The sequence below is a fragment of the Xiphophorus couchianus genome, chromosome 5 (genome assembly GCF_001444195.1).
Source record: "Xiphophorus couchianus chromosome 5, X_couchianus-1.0, whole genome shotgun sequence".
Classification (NCBI taxonomy): Eukaryota; Metazoa; Chordata; class Actinopteri; order Cyprinodontiformes; family Poeciliidae; genus Xiphophorus; species Xiphophorus couchianus.
The window spans coordinates 3,005,153-3,025,860 of NC_040232.1; the positions used below are offsets into that span (position 1 = coordinate 3,005,153).

Below are 20,708 nucleotides of genomic sequence, written 5' to 3' on the forward strand. Positions count from 1 at the left end.
TGTCCTGCTTTGGTGGTCCGTCCTCTTGAGACGGACAAATACCTGTTTGTGGGTAATTGTCATCCTTCACCTGATAATTAAGAGAAAGTTACGGAGATATTTAAAAACCCATGATTGAATGAGAAGAAGGGTAAAACAAGCATCTTATTGTCGACAAAGCTGGTTTATTTGATGGAATGTCCTCTACTGGGAAGACTGGCAGCTGTCTTAAACGTCGTCCTCTAGTTAGTAACCGTTGTCTCAGCAGAATGATGGATGGATTTCAAATTATTTGCAAGCAGCCGGAAGCCCTTCACAGATTGATGGACAGCAGTTGCTGCTTCCCTTCAGTCGTCATTGTTGTCCGTCCCTCCTGGCGTTGCCCTAACGCGCCTAAAGCTGCAAAAAGACAGAAGTCCTGTTTCTATAGAGACTCACACTTGATCAATACTCCTGATTAGTGTCACCTGACTTCTAGTTTCCATCAAAAATCCCACAGAAGTAGCAAGGAGTGGCCTGTTTCATCTTAACTTCTAAATATAGATATGTTTTGTGCATTTTGTACAATTGCTGATCTGAGTGTGTTTTTTAAATAAATGTTCCGTTTGAATCTGCAACCTCCAGTTAAGAATGAATTGATGACCAAAGTAGATGACAATTATTTCAATAGTTGATTAATCATGATCAATCGTTTCAGCCCAACATTATTATATAAATTACTCACAGAAAATTTGCCATTTTTTTGACATAATTTTGACAAATTTCACATATTTTTTGTCCTAGAGTAAATCTAAATTAATTAAAAGAATTAAGAGAATTTGGTTTCCTTGGTTCTGATTGGCTGAACCCCAAAGATGTTAGCTTCTGTTAGCTCCACAGCAGTTTCCACTGGGTGAATTCATGTTTTTTAAAGTATTTTTGGTGTTTGAACTATTAAAATGGATATTTTTAGACAGGATTTCCAGTATTTTAGCAATTAGCGAGTGGTTGTGGTCCTAAACACCCACAAATAATTTTTTTAGTTCACCTTTCAAATCAAAAAAGTATTTTTAAACTGAAATGTTTGAATCCTGGGGTGCGCTGTACTTTACTGTTTTTATCTCATGCAGGCCGACTACTGATCTTGTTTTTATTCTTTACTAATAAAGTGATTGTGCAATTATACATCTGATCATGTGGCATGCTTCATATGTATTTCCTGAGAGTGCTAGCTGATGATGCGAACTCTTCACCTCCAGCTGATTGTCGCCTGAAATTAGAAACCTGCTGATCAAGAGCTGGGAAGCAGAGGGGAAGGAAGAGCTTCTCGTTTGCTAATTTTTCTCCTCTCCAAAACGCCTCCATGAGTTTGATCATGAGATCCCCGCTGCTTCTGTTGATTTCAGGCGCTTGTTTATTGTCTTCTCCTCTTCATCACCGCATCATTTATCAGTGAAGATGGAAAAAAGAACAGTTGTTTCTGGGAATTTGTTCTGGGAGTTGCTGTTTTCTGCTAATGAAGTGATATTTATGAGCTTTTGTTTAATGTTGTAAAAGTTGTTAATTTTAGCACTTCTGAGCCCAGATTTGTCTCTCTATAGTTCCCATCTGCAGTAAATAGTACTGTAGAGTTTTATTCGGCAATATCTGACCATAGTAGACAGAAAAAAAGTTGTAAATTTCTGCCACAAAATCTCATTTGGAAAAAAAAGGAAATTTCTGAGTCATATTTTTACTAGAAAAAAAACAATTTTGATATTAATCTTAGAAATAAAAAAAACATGGAAATTTCTGAGTTTAAAAAGTAAAAAAATCTGCTAGAAAAACTGATATTTTGAGATTAATCTCGAAAATTTTTAAGAACAAAACTTAGACATTTTTGAGTCTCAAAAGTCAAAATATTTTCACCTTTGAAACTCAAAACATTTCCAAATGTCAAACATTTTCTGAGATTAATCCCAAAACATTTCAGTTTTTGACAGAAATGTATTCCTATCTTTCCTGTCTTTAACAAGCCGTGGTAGAAATCCCATCTAAATGCTCAGCGGTGAACCTGCCTGTGCTTCGGCGGCCCTCCGTCTCCCCTCCTCTCCCTCCTTCCATGTGACTGCTCTCTCCAGGGGTGTTTTCCTCCTCTGTTATTAAAAGCGAGCTGCAGTGACTTAATCGGGGCTTCCCTGTGAGGAATGCGGTGTGTGTTGGAGTGCCTGCGGTTTTTGGCTGAAAGTTTTGGAGCAGTATTGATTAATGCGAGGGAGCTGCCGGGTTCTGCAGCGAGTCGCAGAGTGCGTCGGCGTGCTCGCCTCGCTTCACGTGGGATTCCTCCAGGCTCTTCCTCACGTGTCTGCAGCGAACGAGTGTTTGATGAATTAATCAGAAGACGGAAGGGGTGTCACCCTCAGCCCGTCATCAATCAAATCTTAAGCTGACCCACAGAGCGGCCCGGACTGGCTTCCTCTGAGGAATCGGTGCTTTGGTGTTGCAGTGACATCACTGGGCTGCTGCTACTGATGATGGCAAAGTTCTTTCATAACTGCCAAATGTGCAGCTTGGCAAAGTCATCCTGTTTTGTTATTGCAGGATCAGGAGCTTGGAGCTCAGGGGACCTGGACCAATCCATCACTGCAATTAGCCGAGCCGAGTCAGAACCTTCCCTCTACATCAGCTCCTGCTGGTTCTGGGCTTGTTTTAGTGGCTGTACAACATTAATCCACGGTGACATTTTGTTTGTTTCTCACTGCTTTTCTTTTCATTTTCCTCCAGTTTTTCGCTCAGGGGTGTACAGGCAGGCATGACCAACGGTTTTGCCTTTAACATGCTTAGTTTTTTTAAAAATATCTCTGTGGTACACTGATAACACGTTTCAAAGATTTCTGTTGGCAAATATGTTAAATTTATGTGGAAACATGTTCCTTCAGAGACACACAGAGGAATCAGTGAAGTTATGATTAGTAATGCGACTCAAATCTGACTTTTTCACTGCAGACTGAACATCCTGATTCAGATCTTTTCACCCTAAAAAACCTGATGCGCGCTGCTTCTATATGTGGAACTAAATCAGATGCATAATCCTCCACAAAAGGCCGTTGCTATTACTTGTTGACAGTCTAAAGACAAACGCATGGATGAGTTTCTCTAGATTTTGTTGGGACATTAGTCCTTTAATCCTGGAAATGTTCTTCAAGTGATAGAAGGCCGACTTTGTAACTGTCTTTATGCATTTTGAAGGTTCAGGTCCATCACTACATCCAGATTTCAGGCCTGATCTCCTTCTAGCAGTAATAACTGAAGCTGTGTGTTGACTCTTAACCAGGGAACACACCTTAGCTGAGTGCACCATAACACCCCTCAGTGTGGAAGCTGTTACTATGGGAAGAAGACCAAGTTTGCTATTTTCAGAATCATTGATCAAATCATGAACAGAACAAGAAAAGCAACAGTGACACTTGATAATAACAAACTTCAGAGATACATATTTTGCGCTGATATTCTAGTGAGTCATTATGGAAGCGTTTAACTGCCAGAGATAGAAAATGAATAATTCAGCAGCAGAACGTTACTAAAGCAAAACATTTTATTTCTATAGCGAGATACAAAAAAACCCCAAGAAAGTTTATGGTTCTATCGAGATTTATATCTTGTTAAAACCAAAAATATGTTCTTATTTTATTGCTATGACCAATGGTGGAAACATTTGTGCTAATCGGCTAACAGGAGAGCTACATTAAAATCACTGTACCATCTGTACTTTTGACTCATTTGTTCATGCACTAAAGAAAATAATTCTACGTTATTAAAAGGTAGATCTGCAAAGCATGGCATATTTATTTGTGATATTAAATAATGACAATGTTATAATTATCTTAAATGTGGTCTTAGAACATCTTCTTACATTAGCATATTTTTCTTAGCTCTCTTTTATTGCAATACTGTTTCAGTTGTTACTTTTGGTATACATTGTTTGTTTCTTTTTATCTTACAGTGAAAGGCCATTTAAAATAAAATGCATTACTATTATTACAATTATTATTCATTAGTAATAATAATTGTCATACTTAAGCTCAAAGATGATAGTTCAGTAGAAAATCGGACCATTTTAATTCAAAGTGATGATCATCTAATTAGACTAACGTTGTGATTTCAGCTCAACTCCTTCCCAGCTTCACTTCTGCCAACATTCTGACCTTGCTGACTGAAAGAAAGTATTTTAAACCCATAAATTTCTTTGCACTGATTTAACATTCATCTCATCACTGCACAGCAATCCAAAAATTTAACGGAAGCACCAAGGTAGCAGCAAAACACAACACAGGAGGTTTTGCCCTCTGAATTATGGAGCTCTGGTTGTTTACCAGGAGCAGAAGAGACTCGCCTTTAGAGATTTTTCCCGCTGCTGCGACTGCGAGCGATGCCGAGACTTCCCTGAGTTCAGCGGGCGTCGTCCTGTTACTGCTGCAGTCCCAGGAGCTTCAGAGGACATGCAGGCTTCCACACACAGTGTTTCTGTGAGCCTCCATGTTTATGAACTACTTACAGCAGTGCTGACATGAACAAGCTCCATCCAGACTGACTCTCTACATTTCAAACCATTTTAACCTTTAAATCACAATGTTGTTAGTAATGGTTCCAAAATGTCATTAACTGCCTGACTATCTGGTTTTGATGCTGTTTTTGTAAACAGATGAATTCTAGCAGTAAAACCAATGTGGTCCCATGAGTATTTTGTTTTTACCTTTAAAATGCAGCATTTTACTGTAGAGTCCCTCCAAGCTGCAGGAACTCCAGTACAGTCACTAATTTAAACTGGGAATAAAGCCAAATGTGTTGCGAAGCGTTATGATCTCAGCTGGTTGTCGATATTATAAAGCAGCAGATACTGTATATTCAGTGGCTGTTTCACTGGATGCAGACATTCGTCAAATGGGCTCAACTGAGATATCTGCTGCCATCTACTCAGTAAGGAAAGTCGCTATTCGCTGCAATAAAGTTATTTAAATTTGCATAATTGGTCATATGAATAAAATAAGCAAGTAAAAACACCTTAGGTATGCAGAAGCTCATTACATGTGAAGTTATTCATCTCGATGATGTGCAGCTCTGCATTTTTAATCTAATTATGTGTTTATTTATACATTCCTTTCATGCAGTATGCTATAATAATTAAAATGTTTTTATAATATTTCCCCAGGCTTTTCGAAGATGGTTTAATAAATTGTTTTACTCTTTCACTCTTTGGTCTGGTGCATTTTCAGAGGATTATGATGAAAATGCACCATGAATAGAACCATAAGCTGAAAAGTTCATAAGTGTAATATGAACATAACTGCTGTTATTATACTTCGCTCATCCTGCAGTGTCCAAATATTTAAACATTTTCAATCTTTTCTGTTGAGTGCTGCTTGCTCAACAGCATACAGTACGTTGCTAACACAAATTGCCCACAGATCAGATCAACTGGAAAAATATTGAATTTTATAATATTAAGATCATAATAAATAATAACGTCTAGATTTCTAGCAGATATCTTTGTCTTTAACCTAAAGGTGGCTCAGCAGAAGTATTTATTCACTCAGTGTGACTAAATGAAAATGTTTAATTGGTCAATTTTCCTTCCACTTTGCAGTAAAAAGTACAGGAGCTGATCAGCAGCAGGATGTCGTCTCTCAGGTTCTGTGTCAGGCGTTTCAGAGTAGGACTGTCTCCTTTCCTTATTTATTTCAAGCACAAACTGCAGAATATTTGGTCATGGTCAGGTTCAAAGCCTGCACTGACAACATGCAAAGTAGCCAAAGTCCAAGAAGAAACTCAGATTTTTTTTAAGAAGTGAAAGTTTAAATTGGAGGGAAAATCCCCATCGTTGTTGTGGACGGTGATATCAGAGCTGGAGCCTCGTCAGCAGCGGCCGTGAGGTGCAGCGCTGCGTCCTTTTAACACAACTCTGCAGATGTGTCAGTATTTTCTTTTCAAAGCTGAGCGGGCGTCCTGCTGAGGTCATTACAACGTGGGATTAATGTGTTACTGTAAAAAAGCCAAAAACGCCCATATATTACTGAAGTTCTCTTTTAGCTCATATCCAGATCCTGCAGTTTCTTTCAAAGCATTTATTTATAGTCTCTCTGATGACTCACCACGTTTCACAAACTCACGGCCTTCATTGATGCGTCTTGTCACTTAACTGAGTTTAGATCACCACTCTGCCTCGCCTCATGTGAACGCTGCAGTCACTTCGTCCAGAGATGAGTCACCCGGAGGTGAGCTTTGTCCACAGCCAGGCTGCGGCGCTCCAGCGGAGGCTGCGCCGCCTGCGTTGCCATGGTTTACCGGTGATTCACCGCCGTTACGCCGAGAGGCCGGGGTTGTGCCCGGACTGCCACGTGAGCACCGACTGATCTGGTTGTTGTGTGTTGAGAAATGCAGCATAGACGCTGGATGCGGTTGCCACGGAAACAGCTTCTAACAAAACATGCTCCGATGCTCTCCGAGGTGGAGAGCTCTGCTGTTTTCTGTGAAGACACAAATAACTTTACAAGTTTATCCCTGAGGAGTCGTTTGTTTTGAATGATCATCTTCAGACATCCGGAGGTTTTCTGGCATCATGGTGCAGGAAGCCACTGATGAGCTTCAGAAAACCAAACCACTGCCTCATACAAACTGCTGAGGAAACATAATCATTATGCTGGACACCGCTAACTAAAAAATGAGATGCACTAACCTTAAAGCACTACTCATAAACATTAATTGGAGCTAATGCTAAGTGCTAAACTTTCTCTAAGTTTAGCACACTAAACTTAGGGAAAGTTAAGTGTGCTAAACATTTTCAAAATTATTCAAAATGCTAAACGAAGACTTAGCTCAGCTAACAGCACATTAGCTTCCCTTTAAGCAGAACATGGTGGATGGACATCGTCATTTCATTTGATCTCTGTTCAGAAGTAAGATGGACTTTCAGTAAAAATGGACGCAAAGTAATGCTCAGTGTATTTTTACCATCCATCATCATCCATCTTATCATTTCACTTCACTGCTGCTGCAGCTGTGCATTCATAAACTACGACACCACACACATGATGACTGAGGAAACAGAGGGGAATCTGTCACATTCACGCCGGGCAGAAAGGAGCTGCATCCTTGCATCAGCGCACGCCGCATGCACGCCGCGGGCCGCAAAGAGGAGACTGAGGGGGAACAAAGCAGGAGTCCTTAAATGTCAGACATTACTCAGCACGGTAACTACGATGTTGTGTCAGCCCACATCATCGTCACGCACCCAGCACCCCAATGAGCATGTGCAGAACAGGCCCCCAGCCGTCCATGTATGCTCAGTATTTGCATGGGAATTGCACAAGGGGGAACTTCTAAACAGACCCCCAGCAGTGGCAAAAGATGCTTTAATGATTTCTTTGTGTCTTTGTGTGTTAACGCCGGCCCTGCTGTTCCTCTGGAAGGGGTGAAAGGTCGGCAGCAACATGACTGAACTTCAGAAGACGTTCCAGACTCTTCAATTTACGTTAAATCACTATTTTCTTTTTTGTCTTTCTCCAAGCTGAAGGATGGAAAACATAAAATTCTGCAGCTGTTGGAATAATCTGTCATTTTCATCCAGACGAATGGATTGAGAGAGCAAATAACCGGTCTCCCCGATAAACACAAACTGCTGGATGTTTGGAGATAAATTTGTTTTTCCAACAGCTGCGTGACGCTTCAGCACACAGCTGTTGGAAAGTCAATATTAGTCCTGCTCTTCTCTTTTTTTCTGTCCTGCACGCTTCAGCGAACGTATTCTCTTTGGATATAAAATAAGCTTTCTTGCCAGCTGTGGCGTATATTTATGCATCATTTAGACATGTGCGTTTTAGAGCCGCTGGAAAATGTTTGCACGGATGTGGGTCCTCCTCAGGGTGATGAGACAAATGCAAAAACAGGGATGAAACGATCAGAATCTGACAATTCTGTCAAACAGAACCTCATCAGCTTGACTTTAAATCACTCCGAGGTTTTCTCAAGAAGGAGAAACATTTACAAACAGTTAATAAGCCAGACCTCAGTGGCACCATTTGGCTGTTTTCTGTCTAGCTTGTAAATGTTTGTCTGGGTCCACAGACATCCCGCTCCTCATCAACCTCCTCCAACCCATCCCAGGGGATTCTGAGTCATTCCTGAACCACCAGTGATAAAGAGTCAACTTCCATTTGTTCATGGCTTTTCTGTGCACCAAAATATGTGCTGAAAATTCACCTATTTATAATTTTTTTTTAATATCCAAAGGAAAATGCGGTTTGAGAAGATGAAATACCTGAACTAGCAAAACAGCCAATTTAGGAACACTATTTAAATGCTTGACCTCACAAAGCTCCACCCATTTACCCATAGCTCCTCCCCAGCTCAGCTCCGCCCACAGAGTGCCCCTCCCCAACGCTTCACCATTCAACTTAATCAATTTTGATAACAATATTCAATTCCCTTTGTCATGAAATGATTAAATGTTTCTTTGTCATTGTGGAATAGAAATACCGCATCTTTATTCTTTAGACTCTTAAGTGTGATTAATAATAAAATAATTCTTGATTATGTTGATGAACATAATCATCAACTCAAGTGTTGACTTCAGTGTTGATCCTAAATAAATTAGAAATAATAACAAATCTCTCAATGCTTTTGTTTCTCAGGCCTTCACATCTGATTTTTGGTTTGTGAATATTAATACATTTTAATCACGTTCTTCTAAATCCCATTCTTCATCTTTCTGTTGTTTTTTATTGTTATTGTCTTATTTTATGTTGAAGGAAAACACACACACAGATACACCCCATTCTTACTCATCCCTTCTCCCCTCACACCAAATCCAGCAGTGATACATGTCCATCTCCATGGCAACAATCAAAAAGCGTTATGTCATAACTTAGAGTGGAGTTGTGCAGGATTTACTTCTTCTTTTTTTTTTTTTTTCACTCTCAATCCTTGACACACGCGTCACACACTCCCCCTCGCCGCTCCGGCGGAGCACATGGAGCCTCGGCGGCGTTACGTAACAGTTCTGCTTATCGAGAGGCGATGACATCATCAGCCGTCGCAGAGATGATGGGCTGGGCAGCAGTTGAAAACATTAGGAGGGATGAATATCCTAACCCTCCAGCTCCTTCAGTTTAATTTTTATGGCCCATGTGGGAATATAAGATTTAAATTTTCCTTTCAGTTTAACTTCTTTGAGAAAATGAAGAAACTTGTTTTGTTTGTTTGCTGTTTAACCTTTAAAATAAATATTGGCTTCCCTTTGCCATGACCCTGAACCAAAGTCATGCTCTTCCTCTTTATTTTTCTTGCATAAGTTGAAGCTGTGAATCTCCTGAGAGGCTGGAAGGTTTGATACGTCTGCAATCTGAACATGATCTCTAGTCCAGTTCTTCTTCCTGCTCTGGCACTTGGTCCTTCATGCAACGTGAAGCAGAACAGCCCAGAGCCGTCATCGTCTGGGGGGAAATCTTCTGGCCTCTTTTGGGAGCCTTTGAGCTACCTCAGCAACCTCTGCCAGATTGTTGAACTCATCTGATGGGAACGGTTTTGTTGTAGAGTCTTGCGTAAAGCAGAAGCCAAGGTGCAGCATACGTGAGACTCTGAATAGGAGTGATCCAACAGAGACGAGGCCATGCTGCATCCTGATTCGGCGCTTGTCCTATGTGGCTCACAGCGGCTCTGCTAAACGAGGCTGGGATGATGCTGGCAGCAGGGAACGCGTTCCCCTGTGAACCGATGCCTGATTGCTGATTGATACATTGACGGCAGCTGATTGTGCGTCACGAGGAACGAGGAAGCCGGCCTGATTGGAGAACAGGAAACAATCTTGCTGCTCTTGTTTGAGTTTGTTTCAGGGAGTTCTGAGTTGTTTGCTTCAGGCAGCAGGAGTCATTATCAGCAGCTGAAGCTTCATCCCAGTGACCCCATTCACAACTGCACTAATTACTGATTAAAAAACTTCAAATGCTCTGATATGTCAGCAGGAAAACTGAAGGAATATTATCAGCTGAGCTGCCGTGTTCTGGTAGCATCATTAGCTCTGGAAGGCCTCATCCATCCCTCCCTCTCTCTCTCTCTCCTACCATGAATAATCCACAGACATTGTGTATTTCCTCCGGTCTCCAAACATCATCCATAATGCACCACATCTTGGCCTCGCCTCTGCTTGTTCTACATTGACTAACATCACTAAGTGTTCGTCCTGGCAGCTGTGGCTGCAGCGTTGGAGCGACCCCCTTTTCATTCTGGGCCCAGCAGCCTTTCTCCGTCTGCCTCCAGGAAACACTCGCTCTATTCTGACCTGCTCATGTTGAAATAAATATTATTTCCTAAAAAATCTGTCTAATCTGAGATTAAATGGTTCAGTTAAAACCCAAATTCTGCTGCAAAGTGAGCTCTGGTTGCTGGAGATTGAAGAGAACGCTGTGCTTTGCAAAAGTTTTCATACCTACTGAACGTTTTGCACATTTTGTCACATAATAACCACTAACTTCAGCGTATTTCATGTGAGAACAACAAAAAGCATTGCATAGTTGTAAAGTGGAAAAACGGTACATTAAATTGTCAATAATATACAATAAAACTGGAACTCTAAGTGGAAGAATCAAAAGAATCACCATCTGCAAACACAAATGAGGAAATTTCTCAAATCTCCACTTTGGACACCATGAAGAAGTTTGGTTTGTATCACTAAACTGTACATATTAACTGCATTTGTTAATATGTTTGGATTTATTGATATTTACTGATACGCTCATTGAACAAACAGTGGAAAAAATAGTAAAACTAGCAATTACAACGATATGGACTGTTTTGGGGGGTTTAAACGTCATTAATGGTGAGAACGACAAATAAAAATTCTTCTCACAATGCGAGTTTTATCATGATAAACGATACGATAAATGCCCCCTCCCTGAAATCAGAGGGAATTTATGTAGGAACTCATAAACTGCTGCCTCTGACTCGGTGAAGGGGAACCTGTCAGTGTTGATGTGTATGAAAATGTCTTGAAGGTTCGGTGGGAATCTGCAGCTCTTCCCCATCACTCTGGCTGATCTCCGCCGGGACTCTGGGCTTCATGCTTTTTGGAGACATGATGAGCTCTTTGGGATTTAGCTTCTTCTCAACAGGATTTTTCCTGAGTGTTGAGTTGAATTTTGTTTCTTGACTCTGTGATGTGTTTGTTTGTTTGCCAGCCTGGTATCTGGGCTGGATGGAGCTCACACCGGCTCCTAGCAGTTAATATTAAACACATCCAGCTGTCACCTTTAGACGACTGTGTGCTCTGCGGCTTTTTACAAGCTGCTCTGGGTTGTTTCAGGCTTGTGAAGTCTTCAGCAGAACATAAAGCTGAGGAGGGCTGCAGAAAGTTGGAAGAGTGGGAGAAGAAGGCAGTGGGAAAGTTGTAAACTATTCTTTCTGTTTCATGATGGAGCTGAAGGTCCATGAAAATGGAGGTGAAATAAAAAAAGCTCTCTACACACAAACAGATTTCTTCTTTCAGTCTCATCAAAGGTTGATTACGTTCACCTTATGGGCTTTTAATGTTCCAGAAAGAACCTGGTGTTCCTTCACAGCCTGTAAAACACTGGAATGTTTGCAGTTAGATTATTTTCCAGATCAACGCAAGTAAGAAAGAAGAAACTAAAATGTATGGAAACATCCATCCATCCTTCCTTCCTTCTAGTGCTGGGTCTGTCACAGATGTTTCGGCTCCTCGCTCAGCGCCGAGGGAGGGGCTACGAACACATCAGCACAGCGAGCCACAGCCAACAGGACGGAGAGAGAACGCGGACATTTTTCTCCATTTTGCTGCTCAGCTCTCCCTCTCAGTGGCTCCGCCCTGCCTTGTTTTGATTGGTAGCATGACAGCTTTGTGGCCAATCACATGTGAGGATGTGGGATCATACCATTATGTGAAAACAGAGAGGGGGACGAACCTGCCAGTTTTTTATTCATTTGTTTTTGTGTTGAACAAAAATTTAATGTTTGACTGAAATATTATTCAAAAGTAAAAATGCCTGCTTCTAAAATTGAACAAATAGATATTTTTCCTTCCTTCCTTCTTTTTATCTATCTTTCCTTTCCTTCTTTCCAACTTTCCTTCCTTCCTTCTTTCCTTCTTACCTTCTTTAATTCCTTCTTTCTTCCTTCCTTCCTTTTTTTCCACATTTCAATATCAAACCTCAGATTTGGACTCATACAGTCTGAGGAATGATCTGATTTTCCAATCCAGATTTAACAGGATTAAAAATCTTCACCTGTTCCAAACATTTGTTTTTGCAGCCAAATAACTTTATTTTTTTTTTATTATAAAATAAAATCCTCCTAATTTCTCCCAGGATTTCTGTTGTTCCTTCCTGTATTATTCTTTCACACAGAAACATGTTCCTCTGGAGAGAAACGTTAAGAATAAGCCTGTTTCCAACAGGGAAACGTTTTCTGTTCTAACTGCAGGTTTCTATCTCTTCCAGCTCTACACGAGTTTCCAACCGACTTCTTCACAAACAAGGAGAGAACTGAAGGAGCTGTGGCTCTGCATGTGCTCTGTGTAAGTCCAGTTTCATTAGCATGAGCTAACAAACATCTTGTCTTCTCAAAACTAGCATAAAGGCTCAAACAAGCTGTTTTTTATAGTATAGTAAGATTCCTGAATAATTAGTGGATGTCTGATGAAAAAGCAGTAAAAGTCTGGAGGATTCCTGATGAAATGGCATCAATGGAAGAATAAGGCTGTAAGATTCTCTCAGACATCTTTTCACTGAGTTAATTAATAAGTCTGGAAATATGAAATGCAGGCATTAATTAATGAACTAAGCCGTTTCTGTCAATAAACGCAAACGTTTAGCAGTTTGTTTTGTTTGGTCTCATTCAGAGACCAATGTAATAAGAAATGCTATTTTGTTTTCCATTCAGTGAGTTTTTTTTTCATTAGGAGAAAAGAAATCAAAACTTAAGTGAACATAAATAGAAAATAGTCATGAAAAACAGTTTATATACTAAAAGCAAAGTCTTAACTGCTAAGCATCTTAACAGGTTGAGGTGTTTTGTAGAATAGATTTTACTTTAAGATTTTATTTTAATTTTTGCTCTAAAACCCAGAGAACAGAAAAACAACACTGTTTCTTTAATTTAACCACAAAACATACATTTTACAGCTTATTTAGTAAAACTGCAAACATTATTTTCCGTTCTTTGAGTGTTGTGTTACTGTAGTTACAATTTGATGCTACAAGTGTTTTCTTTGTGTTTGATCTCGGTTTGTTAAATTATTTCTGATTATTTATTTTTAAAGTCGTTCGTTAAGCTCCGCCCCCTTTCCCAGATTCCACTGCCTGAACAGCCTCAAGGCCCCATAAAACCTTCAGTCCTTTCTTTGTAATTCCAGTGTGTTTTTTTTAAAACTCGGTTTAAAGTGATTTACTGCTAATCTGTAACATATTTTTATTTATTAACCTTTATTTATTCCTCGTTTTTAGAGCTTGATCTGTTATCAGTTTGGACCTTCATCTTCACTCTGTTGCTTTTTTTGAGTTGACAGGTGATCTAAATATTCATATTCTGGGTTATGCCTAATTTCTGCCGGTTCAGATATTAAGATTAGGAGTCAGCAGAACGTGAAGAGTAAGACTGGTTTATACCTGTAAGGCAGAAGTTTCTGTGTTTATGCAGAAAACTTGAGATGCATTTAAAGCTCCTCTTTCCTGTGGAGTCTCCTCAAGGTTTAACTCTTGGCCCTTTCTTTTTTGTTGTTGTTTTATCTTCTCCTTTTAGGGTTGATGGGTTTTAAACTTCATTTGGATCCTTTTTATGATAAGGTCTTTTTTTTACTGGCAGCGTGTTTTTCCAGTTTGCAAACCATGTTGGCAGCTCTTCTTGCACCTACTGAGTCACTTTATTACTGTTAATCACACAGTAGCCGTGCAAATCCTCTGCCTGTTAAACTCGAGATCCTTAAAATAAAAAAACAATCCGGCTTTCTGACCAATCAGAAGCAGGATGTGTGTTTGGTGGGTTTCTCTCCACCTGCAGCTGCTTGTCTCCAGTGAAAACCAAACGGCACCTGGAATGCTTGCATCCCTGCTAATTTAGTGGATGAAGATGGAAACAAGCAGGCATTTAAAGCCATGGAAAATAACATAAATGTGAACAGATGCCACATCGCTGCGCAGCTCATGTGGCCTGAATAACGTAGCATTTGCTGCAGCATATGGTCTTTGTTAGGGATTTTGACTCAAACACTGGATTGAATCCAGATGCTTCCATTTTTCTAAAGCTGCTATTAAGAGATTTTAATAAAGACGTTTATCCATTTGTTTCTAGAATTACAAAAAAAGAACAGATAATCTCTGAAATGTGAAGTTCTCCCTTCTTCGCGGCTGAAATTCAGAGCATTAAAGTTTCCTTCAGCTGTTTTCACTGTGCAGCCATTCATCGTGGTATGACTAGTGTCCGAGCTTCTACCATCTGACCCAAACTGGTGAAAGGAAACTGCTGAGGATGTTCAGGAAAAACTCAGGAAATGCTGATAAACTGGAAACCTTTGGAGAAGTTAATCCTTTCTCCTGAAGCTCCACCTTTAAACTCAGCTGACATTTTCAGCCTAGATAGACCAGCTGAATGCCCTCTGAAGAGAAGCTTCTGAGACATTTGGCCAAACAGACAAGAGGCTTCAGAGAGAAGAACCAACTGTCAGGCATGGAGGTGGTGGTATCATCCTGAGGGCTTGGTTAAGTCTAGTGAAACTGATGCATTGCTGGAAATGAATGGAATTAGGATAGAATCTAATAATCAGATTAATCATCATTAATTGGTTATTGAAATAATCAAGTAATTCTCTAATTGATGAATCATTAACTTGTGTACATAAAAAGGCCAATTTGATGAAACAACAACATTCTCAGAAGCGGAAGCTTTACAAAATATTACAAACATTTCGCATTTAAAATGAAATTATAATTACATTTTACTGAAAACTCCTCGGTTTTAGATTCAAATTGTGTAAAGGAAAAATCTCCTATTGAGTGCCTTTTGCTTTCCAATTATTAAATTGGCTAATTGAAAAAATGATCAACAGATCATCCCTGCACTCTGTCGATGTGAAGTCCAGCAGAAAGGCCTGAGCTTTTCACATGTTGATGTTAGAGGTATTTTTTAGCTGCTTTGCTACAAATGATCAAGTGTTTGTTAATGGGATGTTTATTTTATTATTTAAGAAATGATTTGAATCATTCTATTTGCATATGCTTATTATTTCTACTATTGTATGACGAGTACCAATTTTTCTTAAATCTGATTAAAAATACTTCTTAAAGGGACATTTGACCAAATATTAGAGAAAAAAACACAAAAGCAGCAGAAAGATTTAAATAAATCTTCAAAAGCTCCAAACTACGGTCAGACTCTGACTGGTCATGAAGTCTTTGATCTGAGGATCACAGGCTGGTGTTAAAGATTTGCTTGTTGCTCAGGATAAACCTGAACGTCCATTTCCCTGGATGCTGCAACATCCTTACTCCTTTCCCACATGCTTGACTCTCACACACATCTCACTCAGGTGCTGAGAGGTTCAGCTGTGTTTTCAAACCTGATGACTCTTCATTTCTCACTAACGTGACTCACAGCTAAACACAGTTAGCAACGCTCCCTCATGTTGCCAGTCCTCCTGTGAACAGCCTGTGAAAGCTTCTTACTGCCATGTGTGTAAAAATTTAGATTCCTCTGTTGTTCACATTTCCTGTCTCTCTAGAACATTCCCCAGGATTTGTACTTCCTCATTGTGTGACATTTATCAGTGTGTCCAGGATGGACGGACGGACGGATGGATGGATGGATGGATGGATGGATGGACATAAATAAAGTCTCGTGTCATTTCCTTATATGGGCGTCTCGGAGCTCTTGCTGCTTTGCTTCTTGACAGTTTTTTGGGGAATCAGGATCATGTCTATAAATAGCTCCCCCTGCTGGGCTCTCACTGCCCAGCAGGGCATTAAACTCAGAGCTGAGTTCCTTATTTAAACTGTGTGGGGTTGTAGTTATGTTGCTCATTCAGTTTTATTGATCCATGAACGATGAACTTCTCTTAACTATGAAATCAGATCAGTGACTCATCAGTCTCACTGAAACAGTAACAGTAGGAATCCAGATGTTTTTCTCCACTGAAACATTCAGTTTCTTCTTCTAAAACGCAGAGCAAAAGTTTCTGAATATGGTAAATATGACCATTATAAAGCATCAGCTGATTCAGAGGTTTCCTCAGACAGACTGTTATGGAGCTCGTCTTCATCAGGAGTTCTCACCCGGCTTCACGTGGATGAATCACATCTCACATGCTTCTCACGCTTCGCTTCTTCCTGTAATATTTATCTCTCCTCGCAGACCGTCTACATGTTCTGCGCTCTGGCGCTGGTCTGCGATGACTACTTCGTCCCTTCCATGGAGAAGATCTGTGAGGTATGAAGCAGCAACACTTTGTAAGTTTGTCACTTATTAAAAAAACTGAAAAACTCAGGATTTTTCTTCCTTAAATCTAAAGGAATTTAGATTCTGAATCTAAATTAGAAATGTAGAATTTAGATTTAAGGCAACCTTGAGAAATCATTTTTCAGGTTTTCAACAGATTTCTAGAAATGAGTAAAAACACAGCTGGAGCTGTGAAAGACCTTTATAACTTCAGGGACAGACGGATAGGAGGGACAGATTTTTGATCAGCTGGGTCTCTTTGAATATTAAAAACATGAGACCAGAAGATCAAACACATTTATCTCCTTTTTCTTTTGATTTTCACTTTGTATGATTTTGGGTTTTCGTTCCCATAAAAGGTGAAAAATGTTTCCACACTAAATATCAAATTTGTAATAGAAGAGGTTAGAAACAGAATAGAAATTCCTTCTATTTTCACACAATGCAGATTTTTTTTTTTTGCAACAGCAGCAAAGTGACTGTAAAGAAATCAAAGCCAGTAGCTTCAACACAGATATGCAAACAAAAAAACAGAATAAAAAATAAAACTATTCTACAGTAAGGGCCAAGTTTCAATGCAGAAACTGTGCATTTATTAGAAATAATGTACCAAACCCATAATCCCCTTCATGAGACTGTCATAAACAGAATGTCTTCAGTCAGTCTTCTTTAAATTCACTGTAACACAGACTGCTACAGGAGATCCTTTCTGCCCACAGACATCACCATCTACAATAAATCTTATTTCCCTTTGAGATTAATAAAGTATTTTTGAATTGAACGGAACTGAAAAGAATGTGCAACTGGGAGGAATTTTAGAAACAATGTTCAAAATGTGCAAGTTTGTTTGGGTATTTAAAAAAACCTGCAGACTAATTCCATAAGTGGCAATAAAACTGCAGAGATGTGCAGATATGGGCAGAAATATGTGAAATGAGTAAAAACCGTTCAAATAAACATGTAAATTCAACCGTGTGTTTGAATTTTTATTGAGTTTTTGGAGCATTGATGGATCTGGGAGAAAGATCGGCAGTAAAGCTCCTTTGTGCAGCAGTCAGAGACCACATGGTGAAATCTGTGTTCAGGGAATGAGGTTAATATTATTTTTAAAAACTGGATGTGGCTGACCTCCTGGTTTCGTGTTTCTGGGCCTCCACCTGGCCGAGGAGGGTTAGCTGGCATCAGGAGAGTTTGGGTTGGGTCGTTGCAGTCATGAGAGCAGAAATCCTAACATTTCACCACCTGGTTTTCTCCAGTGTCAGACTCATAAAACCCCGTACTGCTGCACGTTTCCGCAGGACTGAGCTCCAGTTAGATTTCATCAGAAGAGTTGAAGTTGCAGCTGTTTTTTCCTAAATGCTGCCTTTTGTCCTGCTTTCCCTCAGCGCCTCCATCTGAGCGAAGACGTGGCGGGAGCGACCTTCATGGCGGCTGGCAGCTCTGCTCCAGAGCTCTTCACCTCTATAATCGGTAACATCAGGGAGGTCCAAACCTCCATGGACCGCCACACACTCTGCAGCGTTTTCTGGCTTTAACTCCACATTAACCTCGTCTTACGTAACGAGATTCACTGATGACGTCTAATGTGTCTGACTTAGAAACGACAGAGAGCTAAGAGTCCCTGACCTCATGTTCAAAGAGACAAGTTCTTATGTGTTTTTGGATGTTTATGGAAAATAGTTCTGGAAATCTTTTGTCCCACTCATCGCTCCCAGCTTCATTCATTAAAAGATTGTCTGAACTTTGTGTCCCTAAAACAGGAGAGTCTAATCCACAAAGCTCTCGTCAAGTTAATAGCATCTTTTCATGCTCATACCTTTCACCACATTTAAATGATTAAACCACCAAGAGTACCCAGAAAGAACCCAACATGCACAGGGAGAACATGCAAACTCCATGCAGAAAGACATCAGGCCGGGAATCGAACCCAGGACCTTCTTGCTGCAAAGCATCAGTTCTACCAACTGCCCCACTCTGCAGCCTGCAGAAATGATTTTCTAGACTAAAAAATGTTAACATATTTTGGGTTCTTTTTATCCTGGTGGGACGTGTTTTTTCTGAATTGGGAAAAAAATCTCAATGTACAAACGTTGACCAGCTGTGCTTCTCCATGAATCCTGCTGGAGTCGTTTATGTTTCTGCCTCCTCAGGCGTGTTCATCACCAAAGGAGACGTCGGGGTCGGCACCATCGTGGGCTCCGCCGTCTTCAACATCCTCTGCATCATCGGCGTGTGTGGCTTCTTCGCTGGCCAGGTAGGACCTCACAGCCGACCTGGTGGCGTTAGATAAGAGAAGTTAAGACAGATTCAATCAAAGGTCGTGTGTTTATATGTTGCTTATGTGCCTTTGGATGATTGTAAATGTGACCTTTTGAAGAGCTATAGCTTGAAATCAAAGTCGGTGGCCCCAGTACAGTAGAAGTAAGAAATACTGCCACCTACAGGTGATTTGGTTTGACTTTAGTGTAATAAAAGAATAAACAAAGTTATGTACAAACAAAGTACATTTCTAATACAAGCACAGCAAACAAAAGAAGAACAGAAGTAAAGTATATTGATACATTCAAACTCAATGTTTTTGACCAGTTCTGTGGAAAATGATGCATTTGTGCGAAAATATGCAGGATTCTGTTGATTTTGTGTGAATTTCTGTGATTTGTGAAAAACTGGAGCAACTGATTTGATGAGATTTCTGGGAAGATTGAAAAATGAGCTCTTTGGCTGATTGATAAGCAGTTAGAGTTACTCCTCTAAGGCCGATATGTTCCTGCCATTGTGTTCAAACACTCGTTTGCTCCTGGCAATCAAACCAACAAATCGTCTGCTGTTAAAGATTCCTGACGCTCGGCTACGAGGTCCTTCAGTTTCCATAAGACGGGATTTGTTCCACTTTGCTGCTGTGTTTCAGCACAACTCTGATCATTTTAATACGGACACCGTAAAGCTGCTTGCTTTTGATCATCTCAGCTTCCACATAATGGGGATCATGTTAATATTTTTGAAGTCCTGATGTATAAACATGTGATATTGTAGGAGATTTTATCATTTTTTAGCACGACTACCTTCCTTGCATGAGAAGTTTGCCCGGAGCAGCTTCTCTCTGATGCCATCTGACGCGCCACTGATACGGAAATGAGTTGAGCTCAAGGATAAGCTCTCTGCTCTTAAAAGTATGTCTGAACTGCAAGCAGTGATGCAACTTATTGCATATTATGTAACTGTGCTGAGATAATGACCGTCTAATGGAGCTGGGATGGTTCAGTTCAGATCCAGGTTCTTCCCTGCTGTCCGCTCTCCTCGCATGTTTTCAGTTTCTCTGCTGTGCAACAAAATGCAATGGAAGCACATTGAAGATTTACTATTATTATTGTTCTTCCTCGACCTGTGATTTCCCAGCTGGGAGTGGAAGGTTCAAAATGTGACGTTTTTCCCCTTCTCTGATTCACTAAGCTTTGTGTGGAAGATTTATCCTCTTCATTGTTTGGTCCTCTGTCCTGTTGGGCTGCAAAAGGTCAACAAACTCACCGGCACTCCGATGATTCAGAGCGGGTGGCTTTTACAGTGGTGGTGCTTTCGGGGTTCAACGTAAATCTCCAATATGTCATCAGGCGCAGGAACAAAGGAATCAAATCCAAGAACCAACAGAAAGGAGTAAATTCAGCTGGGTGAAAATCACCAGAGCCAGGATGAAGGCTGAACCGCTGGAGACAAACTGGCACAAGAAAACCCCACAGAGGGGCAGACAAAGAAAGACACAAGCAGCTTTTCCATTACTGAAAAAGCTGTCAATATTTCACTAATGTTGAAAAAACACAATTTCTCAATTGTGGTGTTTCCATTAAATAAGAAGCACAATTAAAATCACATGTGAATACATTTGTTCACGCGATAAGTCATTAAAAATATGCAGTGTCATCATCCTCCTCTTACTATTAGTGATGCAGCCAAAAAAAAAACTCCTCATTCAAACCCAAACATTTTATTGGAAAACATGGCTTTTTTTTCAAAATTGGCGAGTTTCCTCTGAGCAAATTTATTTTTGTAATTCCAATTTGCACAATTATGTGGTCAATGGAAGCACAGCCAAAGAGACACAGTTGGACAATTTAGGATGATTACAGGAGGGAGTTTTGAGGTTCCATTTGTAAAGTTACTGGAAAAATGAACAGCAATAATTTGGGTTATTTAATCTTTCATCAGAGAACATAAAGGTAGTTGTTCATTTTTCAGTCATATTTTCGCCATGTTGTTTATTCATTTCTAAATGTCACTGTTTC

The 20,708-nt window shown here is 40.1% G+C and overlaps 1 protein-coding gene across 1 annotated transcript in view; it reads left to right on the forward strand.

Moving 5' to 3' along the window:
* Positions 1-20,708, forward strand: part of LOC114145116 (sodium/potassium/calcium exchanger 3) — a 37,690-nt gene that overhangs the window by 7,616 nt on the left and 9,366 nt on the right. Inside the window, exons 3-6 of the mRNA XM_028018511.1 lie at positions 12,444-12,520; positions 16,348-16,422; positions 17,817-17,901; positions 18,582-18,685. Coding sequence (XP_027874312.1) covers positions 12,444-12,520; positions 16,348-16,422; positions 17,817-17,901; positions 18,582-18,685 — 341 coding nt within the window. The remainder of the gene's footprint in view (positions 1-12,443; positions 12,521-16,347; positions 16,423-17,816; positions 17,902-18,581; positions 18,686-20,708) is intronic.